Below are 26736 nucleotides of genomic sequence, written 5' to 3' on the forward strand. Positions count from 1 at the left end.
ATTGAACCAGGGTCCTTAGGCTTTGCATCAAATGCCTAAACTGCCAAGCCATTTCCCCAGCCCTCTTTATTTTAATTTTTTTTTTTTTTTTTTGAGGTAGGGTCTCACTCTGGTGCAGGCTGACCTGGAATTAACTCTGTCATCTCAGGGTGGCCTTGAACTCATGGCAATCCTCCTACCTCTGCCTCCCGAGTGCTGGGATTAAAGGCGTGCGCCACCACACCTGGCTCCTCTTTTTAATTTTTAAAAAGAATTTGAGAAAAAGAGAGAAGGGATCTCCAGGGCCTCCAGCCACTGCAAATGAACTCCAGACGTGTGTGTCATCATGTGCCTCTGGCTTTAGTGAATACTGGGGAAATCAAACCTGGGTCCTTAGCCTTTGCAGGCAAGTGCCTTAAGTGCTAAATCATCTCTACAGCCCCCTGTTTTATTTTATATGTATATTTCCTATCATATCATATGTCATATCATTTAATCTACTTCCTTTAGGTTTATTTTATAATTTTCTTTTTGGCTTTTTTGAGGTATCACTCTAGCCCAGGATGACCTGGAATTCACTATATAGTCTCAGGCTGGCCTTGGACTCACACCTCTGCCTCCCAAGTGCTGGCTTTCAAAGGACATTACTTATTTATTCATTTATTTATTAAAGAGAAAGGGGCAGATAGATAAAGAAAGGGCCAGGGCCTCTAGCCACTGAAAACAAACTCCAGACACACATGCCACCTTGTATATCTGGCTTCTGTGGGTACTGGAGAATCAAACCTAGGTCCTTAGGCTTTGCAGGCAAGCACCTTAACTTCTAAGCCATCTCCCCTGCCCCAATTTTTAAATTTTTCTTTTTTTTTTCTTATTTTATTTGAAAGAGAGAGAAAGAGAGATATGGAAGGGGGGTGAGAAAGAACACCAAGGCCTCTAACCACTGCAAATGAACTCCAGACACAAATGTACATCTGGCTTTATGGGGGTACTGGGGAAATCAAACTTGGGTCCTTTGGCTTTGCCAGTAAGAGCCTTAACCACAAAGCCATCTCTCAGAAAAATGTGTGTGTGTATGTGTGTGTGTGTGTGTGTGTGTGTGTGTGTGTGTGTGTGTGTATTTTAAAGCTTTTTGAGGTAGAGTCTTGCTCTAACCTAGGCTGACCTGGAATTCACTATGTAGTTTCAAGTGGCATCAAATTCATGGCAATCTTCCTACCTCTGCCTCCCGAGTGCTAGGATTAAAGGCATATACCACCACTCTGGACTTGCAATTTTGCAGGTATGCACCCTAACTACCGAGCCATCTCTCCAGTCATTTTTCTTAGGGGGGGTTCTGAGGTAGAGTTTCACTCTAGCTCAGTCTGACCCGGAATTCACTATGTAGACTCAGGGTGGCCTCCAACTCATGGTGATCCTCCTCTGCCTCCCCAGTGCTGGGATTAAAGGCATGTGCCACCACACCTGGCGTATTTTTTTTTTTTTTCCTAAGTAGGGTCTTGGTCTTTATTCCAGTCTGACCTGGAATTCACTAGTCTCAGCTGGCCTCCAACACACAGCAATCCTTCTACCTCAGCCTCTCAAATGCTGGAATTAAAGGCATATACCACCATGCCCGGGTATAATTTTATGCTACACAGCAAATTCCAGAGCAAGCTGCATTGCAGAGGCAGGAGCCCTTGGCATGACCATTCTTTCCCTCTCTATGTACTTGTAAATAAATATAAAATATTTTTAAAGAATGCTACTTCAGGGCTAAGGTGAGAACTTAATAAGGAATGAAGTTGGAACCCACAGTACCCAGGTAAGTTCTAAGTAGGCTTAGACGCTGACTCGAAATGGGAACCATACAGGGACTGACATGGGATTCCCAGGGCAAGCTAGACTGAGTTTAAGTGAGACCCTGCCACATTAAATAAGATGGAAAGAACTGGGCATGGTGGTGCACTCCCTTAATCCCAGCATTTGGGAGGCAGAGGAAGGAGGATCACCATGAGTTCCAGGCCACAGTGAGACTACATAGTGAACCCCAGGTCAGCCTTGGCTAGAGAGAGACCCTACCTCGAAAACTGGGGGAGTGGGAAGGTGGAAAGAGATCAAGGAAGATACCAAACATCAATCTCCAGATGCACATATACACACACATACACATTTGCACATGTGTGCCCACATAAATATGAACACCCACACACTCATGCAAACAAAGGTATTTTTACATTCATGAATGAGGATAAAAATCTTTTCCTATTTTCACTGTCTACTGATTCTTTATTTTCTGTTAATTTCCCATTTTATCCCTTAGGGAATTTTTTATAACTTGAAGATCTTCTCTATATGTAAATAAAGCTAATACCTATGATTCTTTACTCAGCCTCCCAAATGCTTGGATTAAAGGCATGTGCCACCACACTGAACCATCTCCCTAGCCCTACAATTTCTTTTTCTTTTTTTAAATACAAAACAAGTTTGGTAAAGTCTGTTTCTTGGAAAAGACCAAGACATTTAATACAATTTTAAGGCAGAATAAAACATTAGTTCATTTACAACAGTAAGATATTACAAAACAAGAGAAATTGATTGTGTTACTAGTGCAAGAAAGACAGAATAGAAAACGTCCTTCTGGGAAGAGTGCTGAAATGGTTTATCAGCTCAACAGTGGGTCTTTCTAGAAACTGAATCAGACCCTGAGCAAACCTGAAGAACAGCGTGTTGGCACAATTCTTACCATGGATGGATGAGGCCACCAGACTGCCACGACAGACTGACTTCAAATTATACTAGAATATGAGATGCTGATGCTCTCATGATACTTAGTTGGAAGAATACTGCTGGATCCCAACTGTTGTCATCAAAGTCCAGTGTCCAGTATGTGTAAGTGAGGAAACACTGACTTTCTGAGTATGGAGCCTAAGGCTGGGTAGACAGCAGAAGATACTGTACATGCACTTATGTCACTCCCTCCTGGCACTTCAGCAGATGTGTTCTGCTTTACCTGGCAAGTTGTCTGCGGCTTTTCCCCATTCTCTCCTGACACATAGTCTTCACAAGGTGCCCTTCTATGCTTTATCTCCATATCACAGCATGTTCTCCAAATCCATGTGTTTGTTTAGGTGACAGAACTTCTGCCATACTAGCAAAGCATGACAATTTTCATAACAAATTCAAAGTTCTCATTCACCACTATTGTAAAGTAATTTACACCAAATTATGATTTGCAGTTGTCTGATACAAAATACCCTAAAGTCTCTCTCCTCACACTAAAGTCAGTCACCAAGTCCTAATGTTCTTATTTGACACTATACAATTTTTTTCTTTTCTTTCTTTCCTCCCTTCCTCCTTTTCATTTTTGAGGCAAGCCCAACAAACTGGCCTTAAAAAAAAAAAAAAAAAGAGGGCTGGAGAGATGGCTTAGCAGTTAAGCGCTTGCCTGTGAAGCCTAAGGACCCCAGTTCGAGGCTCGGTTCCCCAGGTCCCACGTTAGCCAGATGCACAAGGGGGCGCACGCGTCTGGAGTTCGTTTGCAGAGGCTGGAAGCCCTGGCGCGCCCATTCTCTCTCTCTCCCTCCACCTGTCTTTCTCTCTGTGTCTGTCGCTCTCAAATAAATAAATAAAAAAAAAAAAAAGAAAGATTAAGAGAGAACTGGTGTGCCAGGACCTCAGCCACTGTAATCAAAATCCAGACGCATGTGCCACCTTGTGCACATGTGTCACCTTGTGTGTCTGGCCTATGTGGGACCTGGAGAGTTAAACACAGGTTCTCAGGCTTTGCAGGCAAACACCTTAACTATTTGCTATACCATCTCTCCAGCCCTCTCTATAATTTTTGTTTTGTTTTGTTTTGTTTTTTCAAGGTAGAGTCTCACTCTAGCTCAGGCTGACCTGTAATTCACTATATAGTCTCAGGGTGGCCTTCAACTCATGGTGATCCACCTACCTCTGCCTCCGAGTGCTGGGATTAAAGGCGTGCGCCACCACGCCCGGCAATTTTTTTTTTTTAATTTGGTTTTTCAAGGTAGGATTTCACTTGATTCTAGGCTAACCTGGAATTCACTATGTAGTCTCAGGGTGTCCCTGAAATCAGTGATCCTACCTCTGCCTCCCAAGTGATAGGATTAAAGGTATGTGCCACCACACCCAGCTTCAAATCTCTTCTTCTTCTTCTTCTTCTTTTTTTTTTCTGAGGTAGGGTCTCCCTTTAGTCCAGGCTAACCTGAAATTCACTGTGTAGTCTCAGGGTGGCCTCAAACACGTGGTGATCCTTCTACCTCTGCCTCCCGAGTGCTGGGATTAAAGGTGTATGCCAAACATTTCTTTTAAAATCTCAAGACATTTGCCCTGTTTCAATTACAATTTCAGTTCACTGAAATCTTGTTTTCTAATAATGCCCTAAATAGTTATTAAAGAGCCTTATTAGTAAAGGATTTGGGACTGAGGAGGTAGCTTAGTTTGTAGAATGCTTGGCTAGCACGCACAAAGCCTTAGATCCAATCCCTAGCACAACGTAAACTGGGTGTGATGACACAAACCTGTAATCCTACCCTTTGGAGGTAGAGGTAGGAAAAGCAGGAATTCAAGTCATCCATAGAAAGCATGAGGCAAACCTGAGTTACATAAACCACTGCCTCAAAAATGAATACATGAGCCAGGCATGATGATGCATACCTTTAATCCCAGCACTTGGGAGGGCAGAGGTAGGAGGATTGCTGAGAGTTCGAGGCGACTCTGAGACTACATAGTGAATTCCAGGTCAGCCTGAGCTACAGCAAAAGCCTACTTCAAAAAAAAAAATAATTTTTTTAAATAAATGAATGATATACAAATAGATTCTGAAATAAATTCATTTTCACAAGAATTGCAAACACTGAGGTACTGGACTTAGAATTCACTTCTTCAAGACTGTGCTTCTCTGGTATCTGAGGCATAGCAAAATGGAAAGATGGGGCTGGAAAGAGGGCTGAGAAATTAAGGCACTTACCTGCAAAGCCTAAGGACATAGATTAGGTACCCACCTAAAGCGAGATGCACAAGGTGGCACATGTGTCTGCAGTTCATTTGCTGCAGTGGCTAGAGGCCCTGGTACATCCATGTTCTCTCTTTTATAAAGATAATTTTTAAATTTTTATTTATTTGAGAGGGGGGGAGAATGGGTGTTCCAGGGCCCCTAGCCACTGTAAACAAACTCCAGATGCATGTGTCACCTTGTGCATCTGGTTTACATGGGTCCTGGGGAACTGAACCTGGATCCTTTGGCTTTGCAGGCAAGCACCTTATCTGCTAAGCCATACATCCAGCCCATTAAATATTTTTTATTTTGTTTTTGGTCTTTGTTTTTTGAGATGGGGTCTCACTCTAGCTCAGGCTGACCTGGAACTCACTCTGTAGTCTCAGACTGGCCTGGAACTCGCGGTGATCCTCCTACCTCTGCCTCCCAAGTGCTGGGATTAAATACGTGTATCACCATACCCAGCTACCTTTAAGCATTTCTTAAAAAATATTTATTGACTTGGGCAGGAGGGATGGCTTAGTGGTTAAGGCATGCGCCACTATGCCCAGCGGTGTTGAGAATTTTTATCAACACCATTTAATGTACACTTGCTGCTGTACAAGAGGACTCAAATACAAATTATGAGTGTTGTCTATGTTTGAACTCTTTGATGAAAAGGACTGTGTGTGTGTGTGTGTGTGTATGTGTGTGTGTGTATATATATATATATATATATATGTATATATATATATATATATGTGTATGTATGTATGTATGTATGTATGTATGAATGAATGTATGTATATTTGCTGTTGTTTGTTTGTTTGTTTTCTTGAGGTAGGGTCTCACTCTAGCCCAGGCTGACCTGGAATTCACTATGTAGTCTCAGGGTAGCCTCGATCTCACGTTGATCCTTCTACCTCTGCCTCCCGAGTGCTGGAATTAAAGGCATGTACCACACATCTGGGTAGGACTGTATGTTATTACTATGCCTCCTCTGTAACACCTGCATCTAATACAGATCCTAGCCCATGATCACTGCTGATCACTTAATGATCAAACGATCCATAACCAAAATTAAATCAAAGAAAAATTTTCACTAAATCTCTGTGCTGGGCAGGTAGTATTTGATTATACCTATTTCAGAAATGAGGAAACTTCACCAGAGAGGTTAGCTAAGTTGGGACATTGCAGAGAGTAAAGGTCAGAGATAACTTTAATATCTTTGTTTTGAAGCATGCTATTTTCATTATAACACAACCTTGTTTCTGCCCCCTTTCCTTTGAATTCCAGCTTCATTTTCATCTACTATATGATAAATTTTCTTGCTGGGTATGGTGGTGCATGCCTTTAAACCCAGCACTCAGGAGGCAGAGGTAGGAGGATCACAGTGAGTTTGAGACCCCCTTGAAACTTTATAGTGAATTCCAGGTTAGCCAGACCTAGAACAAGACCCTACCTTGAAAAACCAAAAAGAAAAAAAAGAAACAAGAAAAAGGTTACTTTTCTTCCTACAGCAGGAACAGTATGTAATTTTAAAATATATTTTTAAATTTATTTATTTGCAAGCAGAGAGAGACCGAAGACAGGCAGAGCGAATGGATACACCAGAGCCTGTGGTCACTGCAAATTAACTCTAGATGCACATGCACTTTGTGCATTTGGCTTTACTTAGGTACCAGGGAATCAAACTCTGGTCATTAGCCTCCTCAGGCAAACACCTTCACCACTGAGCCATTTCTCCAGCCCATTAAAAAGCTATTCACAGAGCTGGGCGTGATGGTACATGTCTTTAATCCCATCACTCGGTAGGCACATGTAGGAGGATCACCATGAGTTTAGGGCCACTCTGAGACTACATAGTGAATTCCAGGTCAGTCTGGGCTAAAGGGAGACCCTAACTTCAAGAGAAAAAGTCTAACTGGGCGTGGTGGTGCACAGTGGCCCATGCCTTTAATCCCTTTAATCCCAGCACTCAGGAAGCAGAGGTAGGAGCATTGCCGTGAGTTCGAGGCCACCCTGAGACTACACAGTGAATTCCAGGTCAGCCTGGGTCAGAGTGAGACCCTACCTCTAATAATAATAATAATAATAATAATAATAATAATAATAATAATAATATAATAAAAGAGAAAAAGTCTATTCACAGAAACACCTAAAAGAATTTTTTTTTCTCGAGGTAGGATTTCACTCTAGTCCAGGATGACCTTGAATTCACCATATAGTTTCAGGGTGACCTTGAACTCACCGTGGTGAGGTGATCTTCCTGCCTCTGCCTTCCGATTGCTGGGATTAAAGGCATGTGCTGCCACAACTGGCTTTTTTTTTTTTTTTTGAGATACCGTCTAACCCAGGCTGACCTGGAATTCACTATGTATAGTCTCAGGGTGGCCTCCAACTCACAGAGATCCTGTTATCTCTGCCTCCCAAGTACTGAGATTAAAGGTATACACCACTGTGCCTGGCTTAGATTTTTAAAAAATGTTTAATTAATTCATTTATTTATTAGAAAGAGAAAGAGAGAGAGGGCTGAAGAGATGGTTTAGTAGTTAAGGTGCTTGCCTACAAAGCCAAAGGACCCAGGTTCAATTCCCAAGGGCCCACATAAGCCAGATGCACAAGGTGGCTCATGCATCTGGAGTTTGTTTGCAGTGGCTGGATGCCCTGGTGTGCCCATTCTCTCTCTTTCTCTCCCCTTATCTATGTCACATAAATATGTCCTCTAACTTGCACATGTGCACACTGGGATGTGTACACTTGCACGATCATACACACAATTTAAAAAACAAGTTTTTAACTGGGTATGGTGGTGTATGCCTTTGATCTCAACACTCAGGAGGGAAGCTTAGGCTAGCACAAGACCACACCTTGAGGAAAATAGAAAGAATTCTTCAGCAACAATTCATAATGAAGTGTAAAATTTGTTTGCACAATATATAATTTAATTTGAGGGGCAATGATAAAAACAAACGGAAGAGCCGCGCTTGGTGGAGCATGCCTTTCATCCTAGCACTCCAGGTCAGCCAGGCAGTTTGAGCTAGAGTGAGACCATACCTATAAAAAAAACAAACAAACCAACCAACCACAACAACAACAAAAATTCCCTGAAGAGCAGAGTTTGAATTCTGACTCTGTCCATATGACCATTAGTAAGAATTTTGCTTTTTGTTTTTTCAAGGTACGGTCTTGCTCAAGTCCTAGCCTGGAATTCATACTGTAGTCTCAGGGTGGCCTCAAACTTACAGTGATCCTCCCTCCTACCTCTGCCTCCCAATTGCTACAATTAAAGGCATGTGCCACCACAGCTGGCTTTTTTTTTTTTTTTTAATTTTTCAAGGCAAGGATCTGGAATTTACTATGTATCTCAGGGTAGGGTTGAACAGTGACCCTTCTACCTCTACCTCCCAACTATTGGGATTAAAAGTGTGTGCCATCATGCCCAACACCACAATGCTTGATAAATAAGAAATATCTAACCAATAACAGCTATTGCTATTATTATTTATTAAAAGTTATTTTGGGGGCTGGAGAGATGGCTTAGCAGTTAAGTGCTTGCCTAACGACCCTGGTTCGAGGCTTGATTCCCCAGGACCCACGTTAGCCAGATGCACAAGGGGGTGCACACGTCTGCAGTGGCTAGAGGCCTTGGTGCACCCATTCTCTCTCTCTCTCTCTCTCCCTCCCTCTCCCCCTTTCTCTGTCTGTCTGTTCCTCTCAAATAAATAAATAAATAAATAAAAATTAAAAAAAATTTTTAAGTGATCATTTTTGCTGCCAGGGCAGAGATTTGATTTAGTACAGTCATCACATATGGGGATGTGGCTCAGTGGGTAGAGTGCCTGGCTAGAATGCATGAGGCCCTAGACTTGCTCCCCAGCACAACCCAATCCTAGTCATGGTGGTGTATGTCTTAAGTACTAGAACCTGGGAGGTGGAGCTGGGAGGATCAGAAGCTCAAGGTCATCCTCAGCTGCACAGTGAATTTGAGACTGGTATGAGCTATGTAAGACCCTATCTCAAACAAACAAATGCCTGGTGTGTACCATAGATCAATAATACGAGTACTAGTGAGGCTGAGGGCATGTCTCAATTCTGATCATCCTAATTACTCTGTTCTAAGGCAGACCTTCTCAAGTACAGGGCAGCTCATCTTGGTGTGCTCATTGTGAAGATAAGACATAATGGGTTCACAAACCCTTAAGCAAAGGTAGACACACACAGCACTACTCCAAGGGACAGTCTACAATCTCAAGCAGAGACTATTTCAGGGCTGTGAACATCTTGAGTTTCACTTTCTCAAGGCAGAAATCAAAAAGTTCATTCGTCCTGTAACTACAAGTTTATGAGGTAAGTATTTTAATTTTACTTGAGAAGGAAAGATAAAAAGAGAGAGAATATAAGAATGAGAATGAGCATGGAGATGTCAAGGGCTTGCATTGAAATAAACTCCAGCCATTTGCACCACTTTGTGCCTATGGCTTTACATTGTACAGGGGAATCAAACCTGGGTCAGCAGGCTTTGCAAGCTAGTACTTTTAATCTCTGAGCCATCTGCTCAGTCTTATTTTAATTTTCTTATTTATTTATTGGTTTTTCGAGGTAGGGTCTCACTCTAGCCTAGGCTGTCCTGAAATTCACAATGTAGTCTCAGGCTGGCCTCTAACTCACGGCAATCCTCCTACCTCTGCCTCCTGAGGGATGTTATTAAAGGCATGCACCACCACACCTGCCTTAATCTTCTTTTAGAGAGAGAAGGAGAGAGGGTATTACCATGGGATTTTTTTTTATAATCATGGAAAATGTTAATAAAAATTAAATTAAAAAAGAAAGAAAACAATTTTAAAAAATGAGGATGGCATAACAGAGATACCTTAAGGCTCGGTGGATGGAACCAGTTCAGGGCTTAGGGAAAACCACTACTGACTGGAAAGGATCACTCAGACTGAAACCTCTGCAAGGGGAACTAAGAGTGGTTGCTTTAAGAATGAAGCCAGGAGAGGATCCCAGGGTTTCAAAACATGTTTTTGGAAGCAGAGGAGAAGATACAAAGAGTGCCTACCAGTGATATGATAATCATGGGACTCAAATCACTGGTGATCTGATATAGAAGCAAGATCTTCCCAGAAATACCTTTAAGCATTTTTTTTTTTTTTTTGAGGTGGAGTTTCACTCTAGCCCAGGCTGACCTGGAATTCACTATGTAGTCTTAGGCTGGCCTCAAACTCACGGTGATCCTCCTACCTCTGCCTCCCAAGTGCTGGGATTAAATACGTGTATCATCATACCCAGCTACCTTTAAGCATTTCTTAAAAAATATTTATTGACTTGGGCTGGAGGGATGGCTTAGTGGTTAAGGCATTTGTCTGCAAAGCCAAAGGACCCAGGTTCAATTCCCCAGGATCCACATTAGTCAGATGCACAAGGGGGCACACTTATCCAGAGTTCGTTTGCAGTGGCTGAAGGTCCTGGCATGCCCATTCTCTCACTCACTCTCCCTCTTTCTATGTCAAATAAATACAAACATTTATTGACTTATTTGCAAGCACAGAGAAATAGAAGACAGACAGTGAGAGAGAATGGGTGCACTAGGGAGGGCCTCCAGTTGCTTCAAATGAATTGCAGATGCATAAGTGACCTTGTGCATCTTGCTTTATGTTGGTACTAAGGAATCAAACCCAGGTCATTAAGCTTTGCAGGCAAGTACCTTAGTTACTGAGCCAGCTCCCTAACTCTAGCATTTTATTTTTTTTATTTGAGAGATACAGACATAGACAGAAAGAGAAGGCTGGGGAAGGAAGGAGAGGGAGAGAATGGGCACACTAGAGCCTCCAGCCACCGCAAATGAATTCCATATGCATGCACCTCCTTGTGCATCTATCATACATGGGTCCAAGGGAATCAAACCTGGGTCCTTTGGCTTTGCAGGCAAACACCAGAACTGCTAAGCCATCTCTCCAGTCCCATGAGAAGCTTTTTTTTTTTTTTTTTTTTTGGTTGTTCGAGGTAGGGTCTCACTCTAGCCCAGGCTGACCTGGAATTCACTATGGAGTCTCAGGGTGGCCTCGAACTCACAAAAATACTCCTACCTCTGCCTCCTGAGTGCTGGGATTAAAGGCATACGACATCACACCCGGCACCATGAAAAGCATTCTTAACAGTGGAGCCATCTCTCTAGCCTGTTTGTTTTGTTTTGTTTTGTTGAGCATCCCTTGCTGACCTGGAAATCACTATGTAGACGAGGCTGGCCTTGAGCTTGTGGCCAATCCTTCTACCTTTGCTGGGACAAGAGGGTGCCCTATTCATGCCTATAACTAAGAAAAATTAAAGAAAACATGGAGATTAAGCTTATCTGAAATTCAAAGAGGGTACTTGTACATTTAATATTAGTTATAAACCTCTGATGTTGTTACTGCTGTTTTCCTAAACCCAAGATTAAGACAGGTCTTATATAGGAGTCCCTTCAAGCTATAGTTTGATTGGTTCCACTGAGAACTTCTGAGAAGGCAGGCTTAGGACTAGACAACAGCTGATTTTCATTCTAGCATCAAAACAACAAAATCAATCATTGGAAGGTATGATTCATATGAATGAGGTGATTAAAAAAAACAAAAAACAAAAAACAAACCAACCAACCCATTGTGTATAGACATATACCTTGGAGGCATTTAGTATATTTGAAAATTCTCATTTACATTTTTAGACAATGGAGTTAACTCTTTAGCAGGCTGTGCTAAAATACAAACACACCACTGAAGAAATCAGACTAGAAATTTCAGCAATCATTCAATGTATCTGGATGTCAAGAAAAGTAGCCAATTAAAAAAATAACTTCAGCACGGTCTCCTCTTCATGCTCAGCCAGCATAAAGTGACTAATGGCAGGAGAGCTTACCTGGGGCAGGGCTCTTTCTTGAACTTAGGATCTGAGACTCCACCACTTCTTCTGCTTGCCCATCGGTTTCTACCTCCATTTTATTTTGACTCTCCTTTGCATCTTCACTAAGGCAAGTTCTTAGGCTCTCATCCTCTTCTACAGCTCTCTGGACTGCAGTGGGAGCAGTAGGAGAGCTAACAGTCGTGGTGACAGCAGGAACAATGACTGTAATGGGGGGAGGAGAAGCTGGAGGAGTTGGGGGAGCTGGAGAAAAGGAAGGAAGCATGGAGGGGGTGACGGGAGCTGGGATGCAGTCCATTTTCATTTCTTCTAAAGGATTTTCCAGGATTTCCAACTCCAGAGTCAATGGCAACACTTCCTGTTTTACCATTTCCACAGTGCTCTCCTTCACTGGCAACTGTTCGTTAACTCCATTCAGTTCATCACTTAGGTTAGTACTAGAAATCAGTGGAATTTCATGAGGTGCTACACTAGAAGGTCTCTTGCATATATCATCATCAAATTCATCTGATGGTTCTGATGTACGAGATGTGGGGCTGGGGACAGGAACTGTAACTTCTGAGGGACAGAGTTCACATCTGTCATCAAGAGGGGAAGTGAAGACAGGTTGGCTACTAAGAGCAGCAGAGGACGGGGAAGCAACTGAACTCCCGACAACTGGAGGAATGGCAGAGGGTGATGGAGGCCGAGGAAGCTCTGGAACCGACTCTGCTGAAGTCACCTCCGGGGTCTGGCCTGCTCGATCTTTCTTCTCTCCACTGAGGACTAGTCTAAGGACTGGGGAAGGAGACTTTAACACTGGATCTGGCTTTGGCTTCTCTTCTGAGGAAGGAAAAAAAAAAAAAAGAATTTTAAGGAAAACTTTTGAACTACAGACAACATTATATTGCCTTAGGCTGATTCTTTTAATCTGTTGCCCTAAGTCATTGGCAGCAGAAAACAGACCAACAGAAACATATTCTGGTATTCCAAAAAACATGGTTCTATTTGTTTTCTACTTAAACACACTACTACTAAGTCTCTAAGACAAGTTTCTTTTGGAATAAGAGGAGTCAGCTAACAAAATGACTACATCAAGGATACAACAGAAAAGCTCTTCAACAACAGAAAAGCTCTTCAAAACTAAAGTTAAATCTTTCTTTTAATTTTTATTTATTTGCAAGGAGAGAGAGACAAGGGAAAAAAGAGAGAGAGAAGGGGTGCCTCAGGGCCACTAGCCACTGTAAATCAACTCCAGGTTCATGTGCCACATTGTGTATCTTGCTTGATACCGTTACTGGGGAATCAAACCCCAATTGTAACACTTTGCAAGCAACCACCTTAACTGTTGAGCCATTTCTCCAGCCTCTCTTCATTTCTTTATAAAGGGATAATCTCATCACAATGTCTACGCTCATGATCCTCCTGCCTCAACCTCCCAAGTGTGGGGACAGGCAACTGTGTTCTGCCACACCTGTCTATACTGAACCACTCACTTTGGTGAAGGGACTCTTGTCAATGCTATCTTATTCTTTGTGTAAAGTTTTCTGCCAAGGCTACACTATAGTGGCCTAATAGTACAAGGACAAATCAATAGCAATTAAATTATAAAGAGAATACATTCTACATATTTTTCTGCAATTTGGGATTTTTATATAAAACCATTGCTTGATGTATAAAAGACTGTATTTTAAAAGAAATCATTTTGTAGATTATCAATAAAATTTATTATATATATCAAGTTCCTGAACTTAAGTTAAATCAATTTGATTTTCGATTTCTCAGTAATGGTATATAACCAAAAACAAGGTAAAAGATAAAAATAGAAATTTAGTTGGGTGTGGGGGCATATGCCTTTAATCCTGCTGTGGTTCAAGGGCAGCCTGACAGGTATGCAGTGAATTCAAGGTCAGCGTGGATTGGAGTGAGACTCTGCCTCAAAAAATCAAAACAGAAACAAGAGACAGGGAGGAAATTAAAAAAAAAAAAATTTATGTTCTTTCCTCACATGTGTAATAAAGCAAGAAAAAAGAAAACAAACAAAAGTAATGCTCAAATAAACAAACCATTTTAAGAAAAAGAACACTGACCATATATGCTGAAAGTATTTTTGAGTTATATACAACATACATTTGTATAAAGAGAAAATAAGAACAAGAAAAAAGTTAACTGTATTTAAAAAGGTGCCACAAAATCTGAAAGGAACACTAATTAAAAAGATGCAGTTGTCTTTTTTGAAGTACGGTCTCTCTCTGGTCCAGGCTGACTTGGAATTCACTATGTAGTCTCAGGGTGGCCTTGAACTCGCCTGGATCCTCCTACCTCTACTGGGATTAAAGGCGTGCACTATTGTCTCTTAATCCCAGGTAAAGCACTACATGAATCCTTTGGAGAAGCTGCCCTCGCTAAGGTTTCCAGCTGCCTGCTTCCTCAACCAGCAGCACTACTGCAGGAGCTAGGCCTTCTCCTCCCAAACCCCACAAGCATTATTATTAGCACAAGTGACCACAAAAGCTGCAGTCAAGTCCGTAAAAGAACATGCTGCTAAACAACAAATGATGAATGTTACATCATTCACTGTTTCTATACTTAATAACCTCAGCATACACTGTAAATGATGGGCACAGAAGCTAAGGCTTTTGACTAAGCTAAGGACTTTGCCCATTTATTGTTCTGGTGAAATAAGACCAATAAACTTTCACTGCCAAATCTCTAAGAACAAGTTGCCAAGGCAAGAATAAAACAGTATGTTATCTGTGTGTAGACCTTCTCTGTCAAACATATTTATTTAATAAATGCGTTTATTAGAACATGTCTGATTAAAGGCATTTCCACCTTCTGCACAGGCACCTAACAGCACTATGAGCCCATCAGAACAACAGCTTCATGCCATTGTCTGAAACCTGGACATAGGAAGCTTCGACACACACAATCCTCACATTAGCACGCTTAACAAAAATGTCAGTTAACTGAAAGTTACGGTTTTGGGAAACAAAATTTGTGACATCAAAAATAGCAAATAAAAGCAGTTCTCAGAAAATAAAAACTTCACTATACTTCTGAAAAACTAAGAATTAGAAACCAAGTTTATTTTGAGAGCCTTTCATTCTAAAATGTAAGTTCTTGAACCCATTTTTAAAGTTCTGATAAAGAAAACAGAAGTGTACAGTAGAGTAGATTAAAAATAAGCATTTGTATTATCTTTCTAAAAACTTTTACTATGGGGCTGGAGAGATGGCTTAACAGTTAAGGCATTTGCCTGCAAGGCCAAAGGACTCAGGTTCAATTCTCCAGGACCCACATTAGCCAGATGCACAAGGAGATGCATGCATCTGGAGTTCATTTGCAGTGGCTGGAGACCACTCTCTTCTCTCTCTCCCCCTTTCTCTGTCAGATAAATAAATAAATAAATAAATAAAAGTAAAAAATAAGAAAACCAAAAAAAAACCAAGACACTTTTACTATGGAGTTTTTGATAGATTTAAAAATCTACAGGAATTTCAGCAAGAATAATTTCTCCTAAATAATCATGTGAGACTGAGCAAAGAAAGATGCATAGATTACTTAATTAAGGCAACATTGCAATGATGGGGGACAACTTAAATGTCCATCAATAAGAAATTCAGGAAACAAGTGGGGACCCAGGCAGAAAATGGCAAGTTATAAATTGTCTAGTAGTTAAAATAGGATTTAAAAGCAGAATTTAGTCATATGCAAAGTTGTAATACAAACAGGTTTTTGCTCTGTTTTTGAAAGCAAGACAAAAACTACACATAGGGCTGGAGGGATGGCTTAGCGGTTAAGTGTTTGCCTGTGAAGCCTAAGGACTCCAGTTCGAGGCTCGATTCTCCAGGACCCACATTAGACAGATGCCCAAGGAGGCACACACGTCTGGAGTTCGTTTGCAGTGGCTGGAGGCCCTGGCACGCCCATTCTCTCTCTCTCTCTATCTGCCTCTTTCTCTGTCACTCTCAAATAAATAAATAAAAATGAACCAAAAAAAAAAAAAAAAAAAAACTACACATAGAGCTTAAATCTAACTTTGTAACTTAAAAAATACTTAAGGGTATGCTCATTGTTTATTAGTGAGTTTCTTGTAATATCTCTGGGTAGTGATCTACATAGTTTCATTTTGCTTGTCCATTTTCTATAATGAATGTATCATATTTGTAGTAAGGATAAAACTGTCACCTTTGGGGCTGGAGAGATGGCTTAGCTGTTAAGCACTTGCCTATGAAGCCTAAGGACCCCGGTTCGAGGCTCAATTCCACAGGACCCACATAAGCCAGATGCACAAGGGGACGCATGCATCTGGAGTTTGTCTGCAATAGCTGGAGGCCCTGGTGCACCCATTATCTCCCTCTCTCTCTCTGCTTTCCCCTCTGTGTCTATCACTCTCAACTAAATAAACAATAAAAGATTTTAAAAAAACAGTCACCTTTGATTCTCACAAGTAATGAACCAACAACCTAGACAAGTGCTTTTAATTACAAGTTTCCCAACTATTGAGAAGATGCTACTATCACTGCATTCAGTAATCTCAGGGACAGTCCTGTCCTAAATGTCTTTAAGAGAGCCCCAGTTGCCAGGTGTGGTGGTGCACGCCTTTAATCCCAGCACTCAGGAGGCAGAGGTAGGAAGATCACTATGAGTTCAAGGCCATCCTGAGAGTACATAGTTAATTCCTGGTCAACCTGGACTAGAGTGAGACCCTACCTCAAAACAACAGAAAAAAAAAAAAAAAGAGCCCCAGTTTAAGTAATGGTCCTCTGAATGGTCCAATTACAATCAACTATTGTTGACATAAATTAACACCTGGTACGTTTCCAATAAAGACTAAGACTAACCCACTAACTCCTGTTTCTATCAATTCCTCATACACACCCTTAGTACAGGGGACACACCTTCTTTACTTAGGAAGCAGCAGTGATGTAGCTGCGTGTACTATACACAATGAATACCAATGAATATTTTAATTCATTCAATAGTTTTTCTCTTTACAAAACAATGAACTACTGTCATGTCTTCATAAAACAATGAACAAATAGGAAGTGGTGCATTTGTTTGGAACTTTGGACTTCATGTAAACATTCCAGTAACTCATGGCTACTAACATTTATTAAGCACACACTAAGAGTTGAGCAGAATAACATATATATTTTGTTGCCTTCAAGTCTCATAAGCAGTAGGTAGCAGCAGAAACTACTGTGTTCCTACTATATCAATGAGGAATGCGAGGGTTTGAAGATCAGGCATGGTCCAAGGCTGTAAGACTAGCAAACGGTCAAGTCTGAGAATGATTTCAAGGTTCATATTCTTCCAATGTGGAATGAGAAAACTTATGAGAAATAAAAGTAATTAGGTATATAAAGGAGACATCCTCCAGTGATAAAGAAAATCAGCGTATCACACAAACAGTAGTCTGGGATGAGTAAGAGAAGTAATCTGAAAGCAATGAATTCTGGCATCCCTCTTTAATTGAAAAGGAAGTTACATTTAAAAAACATTTTTGAAGCTGGGCATGGAGGCTTTAATCCCAGCACTTGGAAGGCAGAGGTAGGAAGATCACAGTGAGTTAGAGGCCAGCCTGGAATTACAGAGTACTAGGTCACCTGGGCTACAGTGAAACACTACCTTGAAAAAAAAAGAAATGAAGGAACATAGCTATGAAGGAATTTTGAAAAGTATAAAAAAAAAAATTAAAAGATTGTAAAAAAAATAAAAAAAACAGCCAGACGTGGTGGCGCATACCTTTAATCCTAGCACCTGGGAGGAAAGGAGTACTTCCATGAGTTCGAGGCCACCCTGAGAGTACAAAGTGAATTCCAGGTCAGCCAGGGTTAGAGTGAAACCCTATCTTGAAAAACCAAAAGCAAAACAAAACAAAAAACAAACAAAAGATTCAAAACTTAACTATATAGAAGACAGTAAAAATAAACTAAAAAATTGTGAACACTTTCTAATGGCATCTGAATTACACAAATTTGGCTTAAGGAAGTATCATGAAAACGATTTTATATCTTGCTGGGCTGTGGGTAGAATTTACTGAGTTTCTGGTGAGTAGCTGGTATAAGGAAGATGACAAGCATCACAGAGAGTTGCACATAAGCTCTATGAAATGTCCTGAAAATTCAGTATTTTTATTTCAGTTATTTTTTAAATTCACTCATCTATATCATGTCAGACTGAAAAGTTGATTTTTTAAATTTAAATTTCCTGTAAGAAAAAAAAGGTGAGGGTGATGGGCAAATAAGGAGAGAGAAAAGGAGAATGAGAATGAATCTGAGAAATTCCAAGAATTCTGTATTTCACCTATTAGAAATCTAGGCCTAAACACGTCAAACTGAGGCATAATATCTGATAATGTGAAAGTCTCAGCTTTCAATGGGTGTGATAACTCACATCTGTAATTCCAGCATTCAGGAGGCTGAGGTAGGAGGTTCACTACAAGTTTGAGGACAACCTAGTTCTACAGAGTGACTTCCAGGTCAGTCTGAGCTTGAGTGTAAGTAACCCTACTTCAAAAAAAAAATTTTTTTTACATGTATACATACATATATATATATATATATATATATATATAGAGAGAGAGAGAGAGAGAGAGAGAGCAAGCAAGAGAGAGAGTGTGTGTGTATGTGTGTGTGTGTATGTGTGTGTGTGTGCGCACATGAGCCAGGCAAGGTGGTGCACACCTCTAACCCCAGCACTCAGGAGGCAGAGATAGGAGATAGCTATGAGTTCAAGGCCAACCAGAGACTACAGAGTGAATTCCAAGTCAGCCTGGGCTAAAGTGAGACCCAATCTCAAAAAAAAAAAAAAAAAAAAAAAAAAAAGCCAGGTGTGATAATGCATGCCTTTAATCCCAACACTGGGGAGGCAGAGGTAGGATAATCATGTGAGACTAAGGCCACCCTGAGACTACATAGTGAATTCCAGGTTAGCCTAGACTATAATGAAACCCTACCTCAAAAAGGGGGGGGTGGTTGGAGAGATGGATTAGCAGTTAAGACGCTTGCCTGCAAAGCCAACGAACCCAGGTTCAATTCCTCAGGACCCACATAAAGACAGATGCACAAAGTGGCACATATGTCTTGAGTTTGTTTGCAGCGGCTAGAGACCCTGGTATGCCCATTCATTCTCTCTGCCTCTTTCTCTCAAATAAATACAAAGAAAAAGTGTTTTAAAAAACAAGTTATAGGGCTGGAGAGCTGGCTTAGCGGTTAAGCGCTTGCCTGTGAAGCCTAAGGACCCCGGTTCGAGGCTCGGTTCCCCAGGTCCCACGTTAGCCAGATGCACAAGGGGGCGCACGCGTCTGGAGTTCGTTTGCAGAGGCTGGAAGCCCTGGCGCGCCCATTCTCTCTCTCTCCCTCTATCTGTCTTTCTCTCTGTGTCTGACGCTCTCAAATAAATAAATAAATAAAAATTAAAAAAAAAAAAGTTATATATACAACTTAATTTTCTTTAAAAAGAAAAAAAGGTGAGCATAGTGGTGCATACCATTAATCCCAGCACTTGGGAAGAAGAGGTAAAAAAATGATTGCCGTAAATTCCAGGCCACCAAGACTAGGTAGTGAATTCCAGGTCAGCCTAGGCTACAGCAAGACCCTACTTCAGAAAAAAAGGAAAAAAAAGCTGGGTGTGGTGGTGCATGCCTTTAATCCCAGCACACGGGAAGCAGAGGTAGGAGGATCACAGTGAGTTAGAGGCCACCATGAGACTACATAGTGAATTCCAGGTCAGCCTGACTAGACTGAAACCCTACCTTGAAAAACTGAAAGAAAAAAAGAATCATTGGATAAAACAGTTTTCAGATAGGCCAGGACTCTCTCCATCAGAGCAACTTGGTGCCATTACAGAGAAGAGTATGACAGAAAGTCAGATACAAAAGTCTCTGAATAGGTGGAATGTGTCTATATTTGGACAAATACGTAGTCGTCAACAGGCAGTGGCTTCAGCATCGAATGTAGCTGTAACCAGTCATTCTCACCTGCAAACTGGCAGAAAGAAGCACCTGACTGTACAGCTTCCAAAGACACCAGGTAGGCTTTGTTTTCTATCTCCTGGTTTAAGATCACTGGGCACACCAAACTTAACCTAGAACTTGTCTCTATTTAGAAACTGATAATCATATCTTTAAATACTCAATGAGAAAAATGGCCTACTAGAAGTCTACTCTTAAGAAAAATTTACAGTCTAACAAAAATCCTTAAAAAAATAAAAACATTAAAATGCTAGTAAATTAAAGTGTATAATAAAACATCTCCTGGGCTGGGGAGATGGCTTAAGGCCCTTTCCTAAAAGCCAAGGACCTAGGTTCAATTCCCCAGAACCCATGTAAGCTAGATGCATGTGTCTGGAGTTCGTTTGCAATGGCTGAAGGCCCTGATGCGCCTATTCTTTCTCTCTCCCCACTTCTCTCTCTCCTCATTTTCTCAAATAAATAAAATTTTTAAAAATTTAAGTATTTTTTAAAAAATCTCCATTTATAGATCATTTCTAAATTTTTGTTTGTTTGTTTCTTAAGGTAGGGTCTCACGCTAGTCCAGGCTGACTCACTATATAGTCTCAGGGTGGCCTCAAACTCACAGTGATCCTTCTACTGCTGCCTTGGGAGTGTTGGGATTAAAGGCATGCGCCACCACACCTGGCTTATTTTTTTTTAAAGAACAGTTTTCAGAAAGCCTATTTTGTAATAGCCAGCTATGGAATACAAGGATGGATGAATGAATAGTTCCGGAAAGCAGATAAACATATAAATGTTCCATTCATTCCAAAGATGGAAAGCATGCCTACTTGCTTTCCTGTAACGTGGAATCTTACTTCCCAATCTTGTCAAAGGAAAATCTAAAACCCAAAGAGGTGGGAAAAGAAGATGGTGACATCTCACTTTCTGTGAGTTTTCCTTTAAAGTACTTAAATTTACATTGTAAAGGGATCACATTTATTCAACACTTACCACCTCATGTTCAAGGTCAGTAGGAATACAAAAGATCTCAGACTGATTCCTACCTGCATCAACAATAATGTCTATGACGGGCTAAGCACTCTTCATGCACAAAACATGTCCTCACAGCACCCCTGTTCTCCTTATACTAACGAATAAACTAGGGTATACAAGGGAGGTAACCACAATTTCGAATTTGGATCAAATAGCTGGATGTTTGTTACCTGGAACAAGGGTTCTGACTCAGTTTTGTCGAAAGGGTTTATAGGAGTCCAGTCATAATAAAAAAAAATTATCTTTTGTCAAAACAAAAATAATGTTGAGCCAAGCATGGTGGCGCACGCCTTTAATCCCAGAACCTGGGAGGCAGAGGTAGAAGGATCTCTATGAGTATGAGGCCACCCTGAAACTACAGAGTGAGTTCCAGGGCAGCCTGAGCTAGAGTGAGACCCTGCCTCGAAAAACCAAAAATAATAATAATAGTAATATTATTATTATATCCACAAGGATATAGTAAAAATATTCATTTTTTCTGTTTCTGAAAGGTAATGCATGCTTTAACTATTTTGAAAGAATAAAATAACTGTTTAATGCAGCTAAATGTTTACCTATACATAGATACTGATAACAGGCAGTAATGAAATATAACAAATATTTTTTCTTATCATCTCTGTTTTATCTTCTTAGAATGAAGTACAACACTTTCCACCTTAGGGCTTTGCCTCAGGCATTCTCCCTGCTCTCAAATGCTGAAGGTGACGGAACTAACAGTCGAGACTGAAAAGAAGGGGAGCAAACAGTCATCCACAAACCTTGCTTCTGGTCGCTAGCTGCAGTGACAGGGGTGCTGGCAGCAAGATGAGCGCTCTCCACAGTCCCATAAACCACAGGGCTGTGCTCGGGGACCTGGCTGGGCAGCTGCTGGGATTTGAAGTACAAAAAGGGTGATAATGAGCGCGTGAACATAAAAACGAGCAACATGGAACCCAAGTAAGTAGGGAAGACAGGGAGGGGGGTCACAAAATTAAAAAAGGGAAAAATGATATAAGCCAGTTTAATCAATTCAAAAGGTACATGAGAAGGCAGGGGGAGGAGGACAGAGGGAGCAGGAACAGGGAAGGAGAAGAGATGATTACTATTAACCACAGCAATAGAAGACAGCACAATAGTCATCAATACATTCCGTCCTCAGTGTTCCATCCAAGGACAAGATGACTTCAGCAACAACCCATGCCAGGTCCTCCCGGTCAGACACAAGGGTCTGGTCAACTTCACTTGTGAACTACCCAGTCAAGTAGTCAGTTCACCAGTCCAAAGCAGGACAAACAGAAACAGCACATAAAGGTCATGATTACTGCAAGTGTTCTTACTGTCACATCAATGAAATGCAACTTGGCAAATATCTAAGTGCATTTTCACTTTAAAAGTATCATTAAATTATCCAAGCATCATGACTCATACCTGCTGATGCAGGCAGATGGTCATGAGTTCAAGGACAGCCTGGGTTATGCAGTGGGTTCTTGACAATCTGGACTACAGAGACCTCACCTCAAAAAACAAATGAGCAAATATAAAATGAATTTTTGAGTTCTTGGTCAAGATGGGATCTTTTTAGATAGAATCAGAAATTCAACTGAAATATCTGCCTTTTCCTAATCATATGGAAAATAAAACTTTTCACTTGGTCATTGAATTGTTCTGGAAAATGTGTAATCAAGATTGAAGCCGGGGCGTGGTGGCACATGCCTTTAATCCCAGCACTTGGGAGGCAGAGGTAGGAGGACCACTGTGAGTTCAAGGCCACCCTGAGACTACATAGTGAATTCCAGGAGAGCATGAGCTAGAGTAAAAACCTACCTCAGGGGGGAAAAAAAAAAAAAGATTGAAGCAAGTAGGGTGATAAGGGAAGGGGGAACGAAAGGAAGAAAACAGAGGGGATTAAGAGCAAAATCCACCTTATACATGTATGAAAATAGTCAATAAAAAATTTATAATATGCCAGGTATGATAGTATACACCTTTATTCCCATCACTCAAAAGGCAGCAGTTAAAAGGCTCACTGTGAATTCCAGGCCAGCTAGGTACTACACAGTGAGTTCCAGGTTAGCCTGGGCTAAAGAGAAACCCTGCCTCCTTACAAAAATTGTAATTATAACAACAGAAAAAAAAAAAAAAAAAAAACACCCACCAAAGCCTAGGGAACAATGTAGACTGTAAGAGCCAAGGGTGGGATGGCATATCCTGGGACACCATCTTCTGCACTGAGACTGGTGAATTTATGACCCCACAGGGAATACCAACAATCCCACTGAAGAGGGTCTTCATTGGAATGGAAGCAAGAGAGAGAGGGAAAATAAGAGTATAACATGATGGGAATATGACCAATGTGAAATAGGTACATCCTGTAAAGTACATAATAATATAATAATTACTAAAAATGTTTAAACATCTAAGCAAGTAGGTTAAAAATTTGGAGCCACTGTGCAATGTAGAGAGAGAGAATTACATAAGAACAAAAACACTCACTCTGCAGTACATTCCAGGGAAGTGTTCACTCTAGATTTAGGGATTATACAAAAAACACAAAACAAAGCAGTGTCTCTGTTCTTGGACACCTGATAAATTTTGGTAGCTTCATCTTCTACACTAAATTGTATCAGGGCTATCAGAGTAAAGTTTGCTGTACCATTGTGTGTGTGTGTGTGTGTGTATGCATGCATATGTGCATACACATGCGTGTATGCATGAGTGTGTTTATGTGATTGGGAGGTGGGTATATGGAAATTAAGATGTAGGTAAATTTGGACAAGGTCAGTTAAAACAGGATTAGTAAAAATTATTTTCCATGTAGAAGTCTCACTAAGTTCTTAAAGTGAAACTATAAGTAAATTCAAATCATTTGGCATACTGTGTAAATACTTTTCAGCATGTGAAACATGCAAGTTACACGAGCATGTATAGAAATACATATACATATATATAAAACAGAACAAAAACAATTTAAATGCTTTGATTTCACTATACATTAAACTATAAACATGCTCACAGTCCAGAGTCACTTCTCAACAATGGCTGTGAAGATCAAAAATTGAGGAAATAGGTTTTATTTGGAATGATGGAAAAATAAACAACAGTACTGACAATATTATTATGAATCCTTAATTTCAATGAGAAAAATATACTTTTTAAATTAAAAAATATTATTTAAGTCTATTGCCTAAAAAAAGAATCTGGAATAAAGGAAACTCCACATCACTTAACATTTATTAAACATTTAACCATATTATTCAGGAAAGAGAGATGTGTAAATGTGTTGTTCACCTGAAATAAAGAGAATATTAACTATAGCCCATTTGCCTGAGAAGTATGTCACCAAAACACAGGTCAACCCAGTAACATCCATGTGTTTAAGACAGTACAAGGCTACTCTTTTATAAGCTAAAATACTCTTAAGATCATACATAAGACACAGCTACATATTTTACTTTTACTTTGTTTGTGACAGGTTCGTGCCACCGTGCTCAGGGTGGCTAAACTCCTAGGCTCCAGTGAACCTCATGTTGTGCCCTCCAGAGAAACTGGGGCTACAGGTGTCTGTCACCTTGTTCGATTATGTTGAAAATCTAACCCAGGTTATCAAGTATGCCAGGGAACAACATCCTAATACGCAAACAACGTTCCAATCCGTAAACATAGTTTACAATTAACAAAGTCCAAGAAACAATGCATAAATAGTCATAAGAAAGATGGGCTGGGGAGATGGCTTAGTGGTTAAGCGCTTGCCTGTGAAGCCTAAGGACCCCGGTTCGAGGCTCGGTTCCCCAGGTCCCACGTTAGCCAGATGCACAAGGGGGCGCATGCGTCTGGAGTTCATTTGCAAAGGCTGGAAGCCCTGGCGCGCCCATTCTCTCTCTCTCTCCCTCTATCTGTCTTTCTCTCTGTGTCTGTCGCTCTCAAATAAATAAATAAAAAATTTAAAAAAAAAAAGAAGAAAGAACTACTCTAGGATCTTGATTTACTTAATTATTGTTTTATTTTATTATTTATTTATTTGAGACAGACAAAAAAATGGGAGCACCAGGGCCTTCAGCCACTGCAAACAAACTCCAATTGTTTGTACTACTATGTGCATCTGGCTTACATGGGTTCCTTTGGCTTTGTAGGCAAACACCTCAACTGCTAAGCCATATCTCCATCCCAAAGCTGCTGCTGCTTCTTTTTTTTGTTTGTTTGTTTTTTTGTTTTTCGAGGTAGGGTCTCACTCTAGCTCAGGCTGTCCTGGAATTCGCTATGTAGTGTCAGGGTGGCCATGAACTCACGGTGATCCTCCTACCTCTGCCTCCCAAGTGCTGGGATTAAAGGTGTGCACTACCAGGCCCAGCTTTTTAAAAAATATATATTTTATTTTTATTTATTTATTTGAGAGAGGGAAAGAGGCAGAGCGAGTGAGAGTGAGTGTGGGTGCGCCCAGGCCTCCAGCCACTGCAAATGAACCCCAGATGCATGCACTCCCTTCTGCATCTGGCTTACATGGGTCCTGGGGGATTGAACCGAGGTCATGACTTCACAGGCAAACACCAACTGCTAAGCCATCTATCCAGGACCCCACAACTTATTCTTTATAGCACAGTCCACACTACTGTCCATAAAGGACTCACCTCTCTTTGCATTCTATATATGTATATGACAAGACATCTAAGTACAAGGTAGTGAAGACAGATTTTAAACGAGTTCAGCATAGGGTCATGGGCCAGGCCAGGTTTTTGCTTATCCACAAGGTAAGATGTTTTCACTTTTTTTGTTTTATTTTTTGGTTTTTCGAGGTAGGGTTTTGCTGTAGCCCAGGCTGACCTGGAATTCACTATGTAGTCTCAGGGTGGCCTCGAACTCACAGTGATCCTCCTACCTCGGCCTTCTGAATTCTGGATTAAAGGCATATACCCCCACATCTGGCTGTTTTCATTTTTTAAAATGTGTTGGAGAGAGGAGAAAAATACTTCTTGATAAATGAAGCTTTTACTCTATAAGTAGTAAGTGCATAAGAGCTGACACACACGTGCCAAGGTCGTCACATATGGTATGAGGCTGTTTTCTTGCTGGAATGGCATAGCCAAGTAAAACTGAAACAGCGAATCTGTCAAATAAGCCTAAAGTATCCCCTATCAGCCCACTGTAGAGATGTTTGCTGACCTTTTTATAATTTGATGAGAAAAAGATGAAGACTTAAAATAGTTATTTAAATGTAATCAGGAAGTTGATGAAGTTTATTGCCATCCTAAGAGGCTACTTCAATGTTTCATGATTATCATTTCAACCACAACTGATTTTCTAAGACCCATCCAGTAACATCTGAATAATCCTTATACAAAATATCCCACAAATTTGTCACATATGTCACGAAATGAGTAACTATAAAATATATATATAAATAAATATATATATATAAAATAACTATAAAATCACAGAGCAAAATCATGAAATATTTATGATGACAATAAACAGAATACACTTATTTCCAAAGGGAGAGCAGGCTGGAGATGGATTAGCGGTTAAGTCACAGGCTAAAAACACATATTTGAATTTCCAGGTCCTCCAGCAGTCGGGAGGCAGAGGTAGGACCACCATGAGTTTGAGGCCACCCTGAAACTACATAGTGAATTCCAGATCACCTGAGCCAGAATGAGACCCTACCTCAAAAGACCAAAAAAATTTCTAGGTCCCACATAAGCCAGATGCGCAGTGACATAAGCATGCAATGTTGCACATACACACAGGGGGACACACAAGTCTGGAGTTCCTCTGCTGCAGCTGAAGGCCCTGGCACACCCATTCTCTCCCTCTCTCTCTCGCAAATAAAGTTTAAAAATTAGATGTTTGGGCCGGAGGGATGGCTTAGCGGTTAAGGCACTTGCCTGGGAAGCCTAATGCCTCACGTTCAACTCTCCAGATGGCATGT

The 26736-nt window shown here is 40.7% G+C and overlaps 1 protein-coding gene across 29 annotated transcripts in view; it reads right to left on the minus strand.

Moving 5' to 3' along the window:
- Nucleotides 1–26736, minus strand: part of Eif4g3 (eukaryotic translation initiation factor 4 gamma 3) — a 312912-nt gene that overhangs the window by 119685 nt on the left and 166491 nt on the right. For 24 of the 29 annotated variants that reach the window (XM_045149125.1, XM_045149124.1, XM_045149123.1 and 21 more), the window contains 2 exons: nt 21593–21701; nt 11855–12679 (listed from right to left, as the gene is read on the minus strand). In XM_045149125.1, coding sequence (XP_045005060.1) covers nt 11855–12679; nt 21593–21701 — 934 coding nt within the window. The remainder of the gene's footprint in view (nt 1–11854; nt 12680–21592; nt 21702–26736) is intronic. The other 5 variants (XM_012948573.2, XM_045149111.1, XM_045149105.1 and 2 more) reach the window with 1 other exon arrangement.

This window comes from Jaculus jaculus, chromosome 5 (assembly GCF_020740685.1).
Source record: "Jaculus jaculus isolate mJacJac1 chromosome 5, mJacJac1.mat.Y.cur, whole genome shotgun sequence".
NCBI lineage: Eukaryota > Metazoa > Chordata > Mammalia > Rodentia > Dipodidae > Jaculus > Jaculus jaculus.